Source organism: Haliotis rubra, unplaced genomic scaffold (genome assembly GCF_003918875.1).
Source record: "Haliotis rubra isolate DU_JTF1 unplaced genomic scaffold, ASM391887v1 Scf133, whole genome shotgun sequence".
NCBI lineage: Eukaryota > Metazoa > Mollusca > Gastropoda > Lepetellida > Haliotidae > Haliotis > Haliotis rubra.
In genome coordinates, this window is record NW_025765259.1 from 1,534,206 (window position 1) to 1,549,007 (window position 14,802).

A 14,802-nucleotide genomic window follows, 5' to 3' on the forward strand; every position below is an offset into this window, starting at 1 on the left:
CAATTTGCTAAGGATCAAATCATTCATTCAACAGAAAACTATGATGTGGGGTCTAATTTGGTTTAAATATCTAAGCTTGTTTTAAGCATGGTTCCTAGGTTTCAATACGTCACTACATCCGGTGGATCCCATACCTGCTAGTGTAGTGTACTTGTCAATGACTCGTTCCGTGGTTGCAAAATGGTTGATTGGTGCCATGAAAACCATTTTTATGGATACTCATGTATCAAGTGCATGAGGTTAGATAAAAGTGGCTGCTTGAATAAAGAAGGGTTACCATATTATTATTTATCCAGTTTAAATTGGATACAATTTCAAATTATAAATCTATGTTTAAATAAAGTTGGGATTTTTTGTGACCCTTAGCTAAGTGTGAGTAGTATACATGTAATACTGCAAGAGGTCATATGAGTTGGACTCCAAAGAAAGACAGAAATACCTCACACGAACGTTAAAAATAATCATCAAAGCGTTTTTAGAGGTTGGATCCCTTACATACAATTAGGGATACTCTACGTCATCTGTTCTCCCTGATACAATAAACCAAACAATGAAAGCGACCTCCAGGAATTACGCCCACGACATAACGTCCAGAGTGTTTGATATATACTATTCACACTTTGCTAAGGATAAAATCGTAGATTCAACAGAAAACTAGGATGTGGGTTCAGAATGCAGTTTCAAATGGATACAATTTCAAATTAACAATCTACTTCTAAGTAAAGTTGTGAATGTTTGTGATCCTTAGCAAAGTGTGAGTAGTATATATGTGATATATCTTCAGTGCCTTAGTTTTGTACAACAGCAATAAATTCGGTGGTATGATTTTCTGAAGATATTTTGATTGTTGATACCCTAAACTAACTCGAAAGGGCCGACCAATGTGTACCGTGATAACATCTTGATGGTTCATGTCACATGTCAGTGTGAGTAAATAATCAAACGCACACGCAAAGAATGTTCATTGCGAAAACTCGAAATCATTTGGCAGAACCGTCTACCGTAGAAAAATATATCCTATGACTCATATCTATCATGAGTCAAAACATTAGATGCGATGTTTAAGATCGTGTCTATTAACTTACGTGCTAAATAAGTTGTGAATGAATATGCATTAGTTGTAAATTTATCTTTCGATGGTCATTTACTGGAACTAGCATTACACAGATGCAAAACACTTTGGTTTCAGAGTCCCGCACATGGCTGCCAAAGGAAAAATGGCGGCAACTTCTAAACCTTTTGTGTTAGTCATGCTGGCTTTGCTAATCGTACTTTTAATTGACACTTCTCAGTCAGCCAAGTTAAATGCACCAAAAGTTTTACTGCCATATTATAGTTCGGTAATCGCCAATTTTACTTTAGAAGTAGAGTTTTCCCCCGAAGAGGCACAAGGAGCCAGTTGTTACCGATGGTAAGGTTAATTGTTCTGATTTCGATCACACGAAAATGAAACTGCGTCCGTTTCACTCGCGTTTTAAATGTTAATGGTACACAGCTGCAATGTGACGTGATGAGAATATGACGACATCAGTATCATCTATGCGTCATAATAATTTAGGAATCATGTGTTTGTCCATACTTAATGATATACTATCAGTTGTACCTCAAATACTGTATATTGGCAGCTTACTTTGGCTGAAGGTTTCGTTGTCGGCACAGGTACTACAGATATGTACCCCAGGTACGTTTCTGTATACAGACATGTACCCTAAACAAAGACAAACTACAGAAACGTACCCGGTACCCTAAACGACGTACGAGTCCAAATTCCGCAACCCAAAACCGAAACCCCATGTAGTTGTTCCCGTTCAGATGATTGCGAGTGGTGTACCTTGTGCACCGTGAAATATTCGTTACTGTGTATGCTCTTATATAACGCAATCAAATGCATCTAATACAACAGTATGACATGCAGTTCCGATCAAGAAAACTCCACAATGCAGAATGGAATCGTACAAGTCATGTCTGTTTCTCTATTCTGATTTTGGCTAGGGTACATTTCTGTATACAGAAACGTACCTGGGGTACACATCTGTAGTACCCGTGACGACAACGACCCCTTCAGCCTTACTTTGGATGCTTCAACGCACCACCAAAGTCTCCCATTTTCTAAATATGATATCTCATTTGTAACAGCTTGAACAATTTATGTTTTGTTTGTTTATTGATGAACACCACCAACGTTTATTGATGAACACCACCAACAGCAATATTCCAGTTTTACCCCCTGTCTGTAAATAATGGAGGCTGGACCAGATAATTCAGTGATCAGCCGCATGTGCATCATTCTGCGCAATTGGGACATGATGACGTGTCAGATTAATTGTAAGCTGGTACCAGTTCTTGTTTTAAGTTTACATGTTAAGGAGATTCCTTCTAGTCCAATATGCCATATATTTGTGGTATTAACATGATTATGGAAAGAAATTAATCAAGAACATCAACTAGCCAGAGTAAGAATAATGTAGCTTTACCTTGAAAAATGTTTAAAATTATTTTTTTATTCCTTTAACACTATCATAAGCGACAATGACAGTTTCAGGCTTGTTGACTGAGATGATTTTGTGAAGAATACTAACATTGCAGTTACTATTTCCTGCTGTGTTGTGTTGTTGCTATGTTACTATCAGGTACATAATGTCAACTGGCAATGTGTAGACATGTCATCATATTGATCATTGTTCATGTATCAGTTTCCTTTCAATATTGATGTTGTATCTACAAAGTTTATGCCTATTATAATAACATTTTGATGTTGGAAATTGGAAGACAAAAGTACAAATCTGAATATTTAATGGATATTCCATGAAGGCCTGGTTCATCTTTAAGATTACATTGATTAATTGCATTTGATCAGAGGCCATTTATAGCTATAGACATACAGAATATGTCTTTCATTACTTGATATAAGGGTGCTGTCTGATCATCAACACCTCCAGCAAAATGTAGGGTGAGCCCAATTGGTCCAGAGATCATTTGGACATGTAGTGTGTTGAAGTTTTCATATTGTAGGATAGAACACATGGTCCTATCATACTTTCATCAATCAGCACAAAATGACTTTTGTGTATAAACCAGAGTTCTCATGGTAAACCTGTATTTTCATGAGTTTGTGATTCCAACTTGCATATATATCTGAAGATAAATGGGATTAATGTGCAATACAGGAAAGTGACAATGTCAAAAGTAATGAGCATTTGTATTGTTTTCAGGCGTTCAACAAGACAAGAAGTTGCCCAGATTCAGCTCCTCAACAGCACAGATGGAGAATGTTCCAACAAAGCCCTGGTGTCAGCCACATCGAAAACATCCCACCAGATGACAACAGTGGTCCTCGCTGAAAACAAAGGTACATTTACCATGCTCACTCTGAATATGTAGTCGCTCTTATGTGAAGAACTGTACAAGGTGTTTTCAAAAGCTATTTATCTGGTAGGAATTTGAGGGAAACATTGTCATTTTGGTCATCAGCGTTCTGATTTTTGTTGTTACATTCAGAAATATTCCAGCTGTAGTTGGTAAAGAGTCAAGTCTGGACGAGATGATCCAGTGTTTGATGTCATGAATATGTTTGTACCTGTGGACTGCTGAATCTTTTGTTTTTAGAATGAGGATTATGATGACAACTGCTAAACTTTCATGCTTCATTTTGAACACTGGTATGTCAGTGCACCTTGACTATGGTCAGGGAATTTTGGAGTATATTTCAATACATGTAGAAAATTATGCCAAAACTGCAATTTTAACATGTGTGAAACTATAAGATGTTAGAAGTAACATGTTTTATATTTGGGATTACACTTTCTCAGTAAAGTACAGATTCTAGTACTTTTTCAGGGGTTGGGTCCCATCCGGGATTCGAACCTGACTCTGAGGGTGTGGGTTTGAATCCCGGATGGGACTCAACCTCCAAAAAAAGTACTAGAATCTGTACTTTACTGAGAAAGTGTAATCCCAAATATAACATATGTTACATTTGACCACTTTCTAAAATGGCATTGTGTATTTCAAAGGTGTTCGAAGCTAAGTCTTTGTATTAATGATCCGAGCTATTGTGTTTCTTAAATGTTGCCACAGAAATCCGATCTGATTTTAAACATGATCATTGAGATGATAATGAATATGTCATCTGTAACCATGACAACCATTTCTGCACACATCATTATGAAAAGGGTTTTTTCCCTATGAAAAGTTAAATAGTACATTAGCATGATTAGAAAAGAAGTTTTGCAGTTTGAATGAGAGAAGACCACACTGGAAGCTTCCTGAATGTTCCTGATTCTGTGTTCTGTAGAGTTCTGTTGGTTCTGGGGTTCTGTGTTTAGCTGTCTGTTGCTGTGTGATCAGTTGTTAGTAGGCTACTGTTACCATGGCTACTGTTACCATGGCAACTAGTATCTGGCAGCTGGAATCCACCTGTCTGCCATGTTGCATTATGCAACAAAGAAACTTGGTGAAGTGACACTTTAAAACAAAGCTGCAGTTGAAGACTTTAAATATATTTTGTTTTGTTGCAGTGGTTTGACCAAACCAGTACTTCAAGCATTGTCTGTTTACTTCTCGGGTAGAGCAAACAGTACAAATATTTGAATTGGATATTTCAAAAGTATGTAATGATTTTTCAGAAATGTGTTGAAACAAATAAGATAAGCCGCCATAAATATGGCAAATACACACATTTTTCTCCATTCTTAAAAGATCTATTATATACTCTGTTGGCTCCCCAGAGCAAGGCCTTGAACCAAACTCAGTTCAGGAGAGGAACATGGTCTTTGGGGTTTTTTTCTACAAACATTTTGAAAAACCAGTGATCTTCTTAGTGTTCAGCATTTAGCTGTTCAGATTATGATGAGGGCCCCTTGATATAATTTCAGATGTTGCTCTTTATCAATTCAACCGTTACACTTTGGAGATGCCCCCCAAAGTAGACTTCCTGTCATTTATGGATTATTCATGGCTATAACTTGGCTTTCTTTCTCCACTGTTTGATGAATGTCATACTGTCCGTGCTTCAGTGCCCTGTTCCCTCCCTCCCCTACCTAAATTTGTAACAATGACAAGGGGTGAGGGGAGTGATATATTTCCCCCTGAAGTGTAGATATGTAATGAGGTTTTCAAGATGGTAGTGACTCGTGAGTAAAACATCCCTACCACTGAGATCCCTGTCTGTGAGTCCTGTGGGCCGTTTGTAATGAAATATGAAGCGTCGTTGTCAGGTGTGTAATACCTGTGTTCCCTTCTTCGTTGAAAAGTCCAGGAAAAGGAACCTGACCAAATCATTAGTGACGCTTGGGTGATTAAGTCCATTGCAAGTTATAGAGGGTTGTATTTGTTTTTTAAACAAAATTATCAATAAGTATAAAAACTCCAGGGTGGGTTTGGATGGGGAAGGGTGGAGCTGGGTAGGGCATGAGTTTGGGCATGAGTTTGGATGGGGCAGGGTGGAGCTGGGTAGGGCAAGAGTTTGGATGGGGCAGGGTGGAGCTGGGTAGGGCATAAGTTTGGATGGGGCAGGGTGGAGCTGGGCGGGGCAGGGATTTGGATGGGGCAGGGTGGAGCTGGGTAGGGCATAAGTTTGGATGGGGCAGGGTGGAGCTGGGCGGGGCAGGGATTTGGATGGGGCAGGGTGGAGCTGGGTAGGGCATAAGTTTGGATGGGGCAGGGTGGAGCTGGCGGGGGCAGGGATTTGGATGGGGCAGGGTGGAGCTTTAGGGGAAGTTTGGATGGGGCAGGGTGGAGCTGAGCGGGCAGGGTGGAGGCGGGGAGGGATTTGGATGGGGCAGGGTGGAGCTGAGCCGGGCAGGGATTTGGATGGGGCAGGGTGAGCAGGTTTGGATGGGGGGGCAGGGTGGAGCTGAGCCGGGCAGGGATTTGGATGGGGCAGGGTGGAGCTGAATGGGGCATGAGTTTGGATGGGGCAGGATGGAGCTGGTTGGGGCATGAGTTTGGATGGGGCAGGGTAGAGCTGAGCGGGGGCAGGGATTTGGATGGGGCAGGGTGGAGCGGTTGGGGCATGAGTTTGGATGGGGCAGGGTGGAGTTGGCGGGGCAGGGATTTGGATGGGGCAGGGTGGAGCTGAATGGGGCATGAGTTTGGATGGGGCAGGATGGAGCTGGTTGGGGCATGAGTTTGGATGGGGCAGGGTAGAGCTGAGCGGGGCAGGGATTTGGATGGGGCAGGGTGGAGCCGGTTGGGGCATGAGTTTGGATGGGGCAGGGTGGAGCTGGGTAGGGCATAAGTTTGGATGGGGCAGGGTGGAGCTGGGTAGGGCATGCGTTTGGATGGGGCAGGGTGGAGCTGAGCGGGGCATGCGTTTGGATGGAGCTGGTTGGGGCATGGGTTTGGATGGGGCAGGGTGGAGCTGGTTTGGGCATGACTTTGGATCGGGTGGGGGGGAATGAGTTTGGATGGGGCTTGGGGCAGGGTGGAGCTGGGTAGGGCATGACTTTGGATCGGGTAGGGGGGAATGAGTTTGGATGGGGCTTGGAGTCATGGGTTAGTATGGGGCAGATTTGTGATCACCAGCCTTGGTCTATGAATATCAGTTGTGCTCCATCAATACCTGTGTTGGTTTGTGATCACCAGTCTTGGTCTATGGATACTGGTTGTGCTCCATCAATACTTGTGTTGGTTTGTGATCACCAGCCTTGGTCTGTGAATATCAGTTGTGCTCCATCAATACCTGTGTTGGTTTGTGAATATCTCACCAGTTGGCTCCATCAATACCTGTGTTGGTTTGTGATCACCAGTCTTGGTCTATGGATACTGGTTGTGCTCCATCAATACCTGTGTTGGTTTGTGATCACCAGTCTTGGTCTATGGATACAGGTTGTGCTCTATCAATACCTGTGTTGGTTTGTGTGGCATATTCCCCAGGATTGTTGCTGATAATGTCAGTCACCAGATCGTCTGGTCCATACTGTACAGGGTGCCATGTAATAGCAGGAACATCCACTGTTGAACTGCCATACTAATGCTTCTCTTGATGGTTTCAGTGACTGGTGAAATCCTGCGATGCAATGTTATTGTGAGTGAAATCACGAAACTTGTGATTGACACGACGACCCGACTGCTGTACCTAGAAGACTCTCCAGAAGAGCTGGTTGCCCGTGGTTATGACAGTGAAGGTGAGTCCGACACTTTGTTATCTGCACCAACAATCTATCTGTCTATCTATTCTAGTTTCAGATGTTAACAATGTGATGATGTATCAAGCTTGAATTGTGTCAGTGATTCAGCACTATTGTGTTTCCTTTATTCCCAACAGGACCCCCATGTTTGTGTATTTATTATTTGAAGTGTGCTTACCTTCTGGTAGCCTGTACGTGAAATCATGGTCATGAAGTCACATTATGAGATTGCAATATTTTTTCATTTTCCCTACTTTTTCCAGGCAATATTTTCTCCAGCCTGGAGGGGCTGTCTTTTGAGTGGAGCCTGGTTTCCGACACTGAGACTGGACATGATGTCGTCGACGCCCACAATATACTCCGGTAATCATGGGGTTTGGTTCATATAACTAGATAAGAAAGACCTTGAGTGATTTCCTGTTTTGAATAGGGCCACAGCACCTGATGCTGGTCATCACACCCGACAGAATTGTTAACAATTTAAATCACTGCAAGGTCAAGGCCAGACTCAATTTCTCGATTATTTGCAAACCTTCGTCATACAGCTGGAATATTTCGACATTGTGATGTAATCCAAGAAGTGTTTTTTTCCATGTGTATTTCTTCAGAGCTTAATGATAACAATACTATGTGACGTCAGTCATTATGATGACCCAAGTAAGTCTCATTGAGTAGCACTTTTGATTGGTCTATATTGCAGATTGTTACATTAAGTGTCAAAGATAGTAGTGATGGGTGACACAAGGCGTCATGTTATCGTCTGTGTGCACCCTTGAAGGTTTCCACATAGGTAAAAATCTGAGCACCTACAGTGTGAAATTCATTTGATATAACTGAAACACTTCTCATTAAACCCTCAGTGTAAGGTAACAGAAAGGTCATCTACATTGTGTTCCATGCCATGTACAAGGTTTAATATCACCTGATGTTATAATCAGAATCAAGATGTATGCAGACTCACACTACACAACTCCCCAGCACATTGCTCCTCTTGAAGACCGCGGCCTGCAAGGAGATCGGATCCTGGCCGAGGGCATCCGCACAGGAAGTGCCAAGATTAGTATGAAACTCAAAGACCCAGTCTATAAGGTAGGACACTGGGCACAGAATTGCCTCCCTTTGTGACTGCAGGATAGACTGATTGGTTTGAGTGAGTGAGTGAGTGAGTGAGTGAGTGAGCGAGCATGGTTTTACGCCGCTTTTGTAGTAATATTCCAGCAATATCACGGCGGGGGACACCACAAATGTACTTGAGATTGGTTTGAAGGACAGGTTTTGATCCTGGATCTGTGGTGGAGACAGTGATTACTTGGGAATGTTTGGGCAGAGAGTTACCCCCCTTTTACTGCTACAATGTAGACTTGTAGTTTCAAGAGAAGTTTTGATCGTGGATCTAGTTCCTATAATGCATAGGATTGTGCAACCAGCAGCTATTTCAGTTTTGTTCCCATGAAATAACTTGAAGGAAATGTTTATAGCCTATCCAGCCATTCCCTGAGTGGCAGTGATGATTACACTGTGTAATAATGTCTTGTATACACCGGGGCTGGGAAGAGATAATATTACCTGTTACTCCCACCGGATTCAGCATTATGTCTGTTAAATCTATTTCCATTGTTGCATACAGACACTGCTATTTTCTCTGTTCTTGTTTTGTCCATGCTGTTCAGCTGATTTCACCCATATAAATCCTAACGTTAACCATCCTCTCATTCTCCAGCACATCGAGGCCATCGATGTTCGGATCATGGTGATCGCCAACCTAATGCTCAGTCCTCCAGACGCCTACGTGCTGAAGTTTGCCACCATCAAGTATATTGTTGAACTGCTGAAACACAACACCCTCACAAGTAGGTTCTACCAACCCCTGTAACACATGATCAACTGTCACCTGCAACACACATTCAACTAACCCCTGCTACACATTTTACCCCTGACCAGGGGCGGTGGGGTAGCCTAGTAGTTAAAGCGTTCGGTCGTCACGCCAAAGAGCCGGGTTTGATTCCCCACATGGGTACAATGAGTGAAGCCCATTTCTGGTGTCCACTGCCGTGATATTGCTGGAATATTGCTAAAAGCGGCGTAAAACCAAACTCAGTCAATCAGTTTATCCCCTGGCCTCATATTCAACTAATCCATGTTACATATTCAACTAATGGCTGCCACGCGTTGCAGAGATCAAGATGCCCTCACCCCAGTACTACCTGGAGATGAAGGATGATGACATCTGCAGCTTGGACACAGCAACCTCCGTTGCCACGGCACTGGAGATGGGTTCCACAAACATCGTCCTCAAGGACAGGAGTATCCTTCACACATCTGCAGGCTGACTGCCAGCCCATCTGATAAAACACACCATTGTGTAGTTGACAATACAGTTTTGTATTGAGGTGGGGCAGGTCCCTGTGAAAGACAAGAGCAGGGCCTATATGTTTGTAGTTCGTTTTACTTGAGCAAGGTGAAGATATCTGCATTGTTTACAGTGTCTGTCAGTTTTATTCAGTTCTAGTCTATGTGAAACATTGAGAACTGGTTCGGGTTACAGCCACCGAATGCTGTGAGTCATTATCGGCTATGGTGGTGGAGTTGTTCACTTGTTCTCAACTCAGTGATCTGGAGTCAGCAGACTAGTGTGAACTAGAAGGCTGGTCCAACTGGTCGGTATGCATTGAGAATGTATTAGATAAGCTGATGTATTGTTTGTTGAAGACCCATAAACCCTAGGGTGACATGGTATCTGGAGTGCCCATGGTGTCTTTCAGATATTTTTTATCCCCCGCAATGCGTTTTCCGGGGGTTATTAAAATGGACTCCGATCCGTCCGTCCGTGCACATTTGTCTTTTCCGGAGCAGAACTCTAAAACCGTTCAATATTTCTTCAACAAACTTGGCACATACATGGATCTGGTGGTGTACTTGTGCCTTTTGGTAGTTTTGGAATTCTGAATAAAATATTTTTGGCGTTTCCATGGCAACAAGTTCGACTTTGACTGAAATTGGTGGAAGTGCTCTTTTCCGGAGCAGAACTCTAAAACCATTCACTATTTCTTCACCAAACTTGGCACATAGATAGATCTGGGGGTGTACTTGTGCCTTTTGGTAGTTTTGGAATTCTGAATAAAATATTTTTGGCATTTCCATGGCAACAAGTTTGACTTAGCCTGAAATTGTGGCAGTGCTCTTTTCAGGAGCAGAACTCTAAAAACCTTTCAATACTCTCCTTCCACTTTTCTATATACACACCTAAATATTTGACATAATCATAACTCGTAGACATAATCATGAAGAGTATTTTGCCATTGCGGGGGATATTGATGACTTTGTCTTCTTGTTTTTTATGATATCAAGCTGAATTAAGTGCACTTCCTTGTCAGACTTTGGAATAGTTCTCCATGAAGTGTTGGAAATGACCTTGACATACCTCAGATATTCTTGTGACCGAGTTTTTCCGACAACCGTCAGCTGTGATCCATGTTGTTAACCCAGGATACCTCGGTAAGATTTTATTTAATGGACAACCAATAATATATTCTTTCTATTCGTTTACATCTATTTAAACTAGGTCTAGAAAGGCATAGTAATTCACTTGAAGCATTAGTAATAAAGAACTGTGTTTGTCTGGGATGGTGCTCCCATCGCCTGATGACTGTATTGAGATAAAAAGGTTTCAGTTGTTAGTGGGGTTTAGTGATGCTGAGGTGTGTGAAGTATCTCCATGATTTCCTTCGCAGCGTTTGTTGTCCTGCCAACCAAGAAGTGGGTTCTTGAAACCGGCCGGGAATACGACATCTTCATCGAGGTTTACGACAAGGACAGTCACAAGATATATCCCTCTGATGTAAGTCTGCCAAATTACCTCTCTTGTCTGATCTGTGGTGGCTGCCCCCTGTGACATGTTCTTCCCTGCTTATACAATATATATGGAGATCTTTACCGTAATGAAGAGCAGTGTCAGTGTGGTGTGTTTTGTCTCACTCATGTTTTGGGGAGCTCGGTGCCGATACATAAAGTAGCCTTAGCACTCTCTTAAGTCTGTGTTAAGATGTGGGATTCTTTTTCAGAAGAACTCCTCCTTGGGGTACATGTAAACATTAAAATGTCCATTTTAAAATACCTACGACAGTTGTAACAATATTTCAATAAATTATTATTTTTCCTAATCCTGATTCATGATCTTTTGCTTATCTCCCTTTCCCCTTCGATTGGTAGTGGAACACTTGAATCCCTTGAAGTTCCCGAAGCAGACGTATAAATACACTCACCCACGAGTTACCTCCCTTGCCCTTTCCTGCACAAACATATCATGTGACCAGCCTTACTTGTCACTCTCTCCCTTTTCGCCCGAGCGGATGGTTGGGCGAGCACTGGAGTCCCGTATATGGCATCATATCCTTTTTATTTAGGCCTATTCTTCAAAATTACGTTGTATATGGATTTGGCTATAACTACTATGTAGTATTTGTAAAAAATTGTATAAATTTATTGACTTTGAGTCGTATTTTCATCGTCATGTAACATTGTTTACATTTCATGAAATCCTGCAGTGTTTGCAGGCACAGGTTATTAGTGGCTGATCCTCACCCCAGTGTCCTTCGTGTATAAATCCACGTTCCTCAGGCTTGTGCTGTACTCATTGTATTCATTTATCTAATCTACAATTTAATCAATATTTGTCTTATGTTTATAGACGTGCCATGGATCGGGTGAGAAAGTCCACGTATATGGCATTATATCCTTTTATATTTAGGTCCTATTCTTCAAAATTACAATGTATATGGATTTGATTATAACTACTTATGTAGTATTTGAAAAATTAATTACTTTTGAGTTGTGTTTTCATTGTTATGTAACTTTGTTTACATTTTATGAAATCTGGCAGTGTTTGCAGGCACAGGTTATCAGTGGCTGATCCTCACCCCCAGTGTCCTTCATGCATAAATCCATGTTCCTCCAGCTTGCGCTGTACTTATTATATTGATTTATCAATTTAATCAATATTGTCTTATAAATATAGACGTGCCATGGATCGGGTGAGAAAGTCATCTCAAGTCACGATTGATAAAACTGCAGATCAGCCTTCAAACGATGTTCAGCCCGATGTTCATAATACAGGTGTTATGTTTAGTACGTTACAGGGGCAGTCTGCTGGTAAGGGGGCCAGGAAGAGATCGTCTACATCTCAGTCGACTCCGTCTCAGACTAAGAAAAAGACGTCGTCCTCTTCTACAACGTGGAAGAAGTCTACGGTTACCAGATCGGAGGGCTAAGCTAGACGTTTTTGACGAACCCCCAATACTTCTACCTGAAGTATCTATGAGATCAGCGACGCAGTCGACCTCTACTACTACGAGATCGTCCCCTACTGCAGTCACAGCAGGAAGCTGTTGACATACTACCTCTTACTTCTCGGATTGAAGTTGAGGCACATAACCCATCAGCGTCCGTGAACGCTTCTAGTACACCGCGGCAGCGTCAACCTATGCAGAGATGATGGAATGTAGATTCCAGGAGGAATCGAAGGCTAGGAAAAGCCTCTCATCTACCGACACCGTGCGCAAACCCCAGGCCTGCGCGAATCTACTCCTATTAGATCTACACCTCAAGGCTACGTTCGCGAAGGTCTCCACAGTTGGACGACTCTGTAATCTTGGAGGATAGAAGAGATGATGCACATACTTTTAAATCTACGTTCGCGAACCCTCAGCGTTCGCGAACATCGAGGGATCCTGCTCCTATACCTAGCCGCTCTAGGTCGAGACCTTTATCTCGCACAGATGTTCACGAAGCTACTCACCTCAAGCCAGACGTTCGCAAAGGGATAGCTCGCCTCACAGAGGTTCGCGAAGAGATGTATCCACAGAGAGAGGTTCGCAGACAGAACACTCTCAAGATAGACATTCGCACAGGGAGGAATCCTCAGTTACAGGTTCGCGAACCCAGGATGAAGGATCGCGAAGGGATAGAGGTTCGCACAGGGATGAATCATTGAGACATAGCTCTAATAATCAGGAGACTTCGGACATAGTAACGGATGGATGGATTGCTAACGGATTGAACTTGGAGTCTCCTTCTAAGGATAAAGATGAAGTCTACATTTATATGATGCGTAACGATGACTTCGACTCCGTCACAATCCCTCCGATTGAACCTTTATCCAAGGTACCTTCGAACCTACGCACAGCTTTGAGAAAGCCACAGACGTCTACAAGGTTCGAGAGCTCTCAGATCTACAGGCAGATAACAGCAACATAGACATCCACAGGGTTCGCGAACCCTAGGGTTAACGAACCCTTACATCAACAGGCAGGATGTTGACGTCGACTCTATTACCATACGGTTGAATAAACAAAGCAATGATGAAGACGGATGAGGTCTTATACTGGGTAGCAGATGGCATGTGGATATTGTCGTTCACTCACTCACTCCAACCCAACAGAGACGTACTGCATATACGCTGATGACTTCTACTCCAATATGATATCACTTATGAAGCCGATATCTTAAGTACTGGAGAACCTTAAGACGACCTTTGGAAAGGGCTTAAGGTTAACATCGCCTTCAAGTATACTTGAACTGACGTACAGATGATTGTATCAACACTCGTCACTCAGAGTGGGGATTAGGAATTATATCCTCTCGACAGCCTCCTTCGTCATGCTCGGAATAAGTGATTCATATCACTAAACAAGATTTACACTTGGAGCAACCCTTAGTCAGGAGACTTATATGAGCGGCGTAGGATCACACGAGCTCTTACTCACAGATTTTATGGAGGCCAACTTGCTACAACACTGGTGACGTCATGCTTGAAGCTGATTGGTCCACATCAGACAACGCCTCCCACTGACAGAGCAGGCTCCAGCATGTTTTCTCATTGTAAACAAACCTGTGGTACGGGGGAATACTTCATCGGCAGCCTTGGAAACAGTATACAACTACGGCCTGTTATCATCATGGAAATCTAATAAATGTCTAGCCTTGACAGCAGGATAAACAATGTTTATTATCGAAGTTGTCGCTGATAGAAGTCGGTATGAGTACCTGTCCCCTACGATGCTACATGGAAGCCAGCCTTGCTATAAATAGACAACGCTTTGATGTCAACACAGATCGCCTGCGTATATAAGGGGAAGAATGATGTATCATCACTGCAATCAGAGGTTAGCACTACCAATGGAACGTCCTATCGTTTGGAATATCGTAGGCTCTATGATTATTCATACGAATAACCAAGCCTATCGGAACCTATTTACAACATCGAGATCTACGCAGTGCCGGTTATCCGGAGGACGGCATACAGGTTCTTTAAAGTACCAATCAACTCAGAAAGCAGATGAACTTCTCAATTAAGTTGCTCACGCAACTAGGATGGCTAGTGAACCTGATGGAAATTGGAGTTAGAATCAATCAAGATCTTCAGTTGCTGGGAATAAGAATTATCACAATACAGGATTGAATTGTGATCCCAGAAGATCATTGGGTCAAGATATAAGCCATGATTCAACAAGCAGTCATCTCTCCGTTAACACTACGAACGTGGCAAGTGCTACTCGGTATGCTAACCTCGGCGCAGGACTTGACGCACACAGGAAGGTTACAACTAAGATTGCTGCAACGGTTCCTGATAAAACATCTAGACAGCGTCGACCCTATCTTGCTGCCGGAAAACCTC

The 14,802-nt window shown here is 42.6% G+C and overlaps 1 protein-coding gene across 1 annotated transcript in view; it reads left to right on the forward strand.

Annotated features, from left to right (window-relative positions):
• Positions 1–1,177: 1,177 nt before the first annotated feature.
• Positions 1,178–14,802, forward strand: part of LOC124267712 (nuclear pore membrane glycoprotein 210-like) — a 48,251-nt gene continuing 34,626 nt past the window's right edge. The window contains 9 exon segments of the mRNA XM_046702694.1: positions 1,178–1,411; positions 3,213–3,349; positions 6,996–7,127; positions 7,394–7,493; positions 8,069–8,219; positions 8,851–8,980; positions 9,306–9,434; positions 10,557–10,625; positions 10,862–10,968. Of these exon segments, the coding sequence (XP_046558650.1) occupies positions 1,218–1,411; positions 3,213–3,349; positions 6,996–7,127; positions 7,394–7,493; positions 8,069–8,219; positions 8,851–8,980; positions 9,306–9,434; positions 10,557–10,625; positions 10,862–10,968 (1,149 nt within the window). The 5' untranslated portion in view covers positions 1,178–1,217.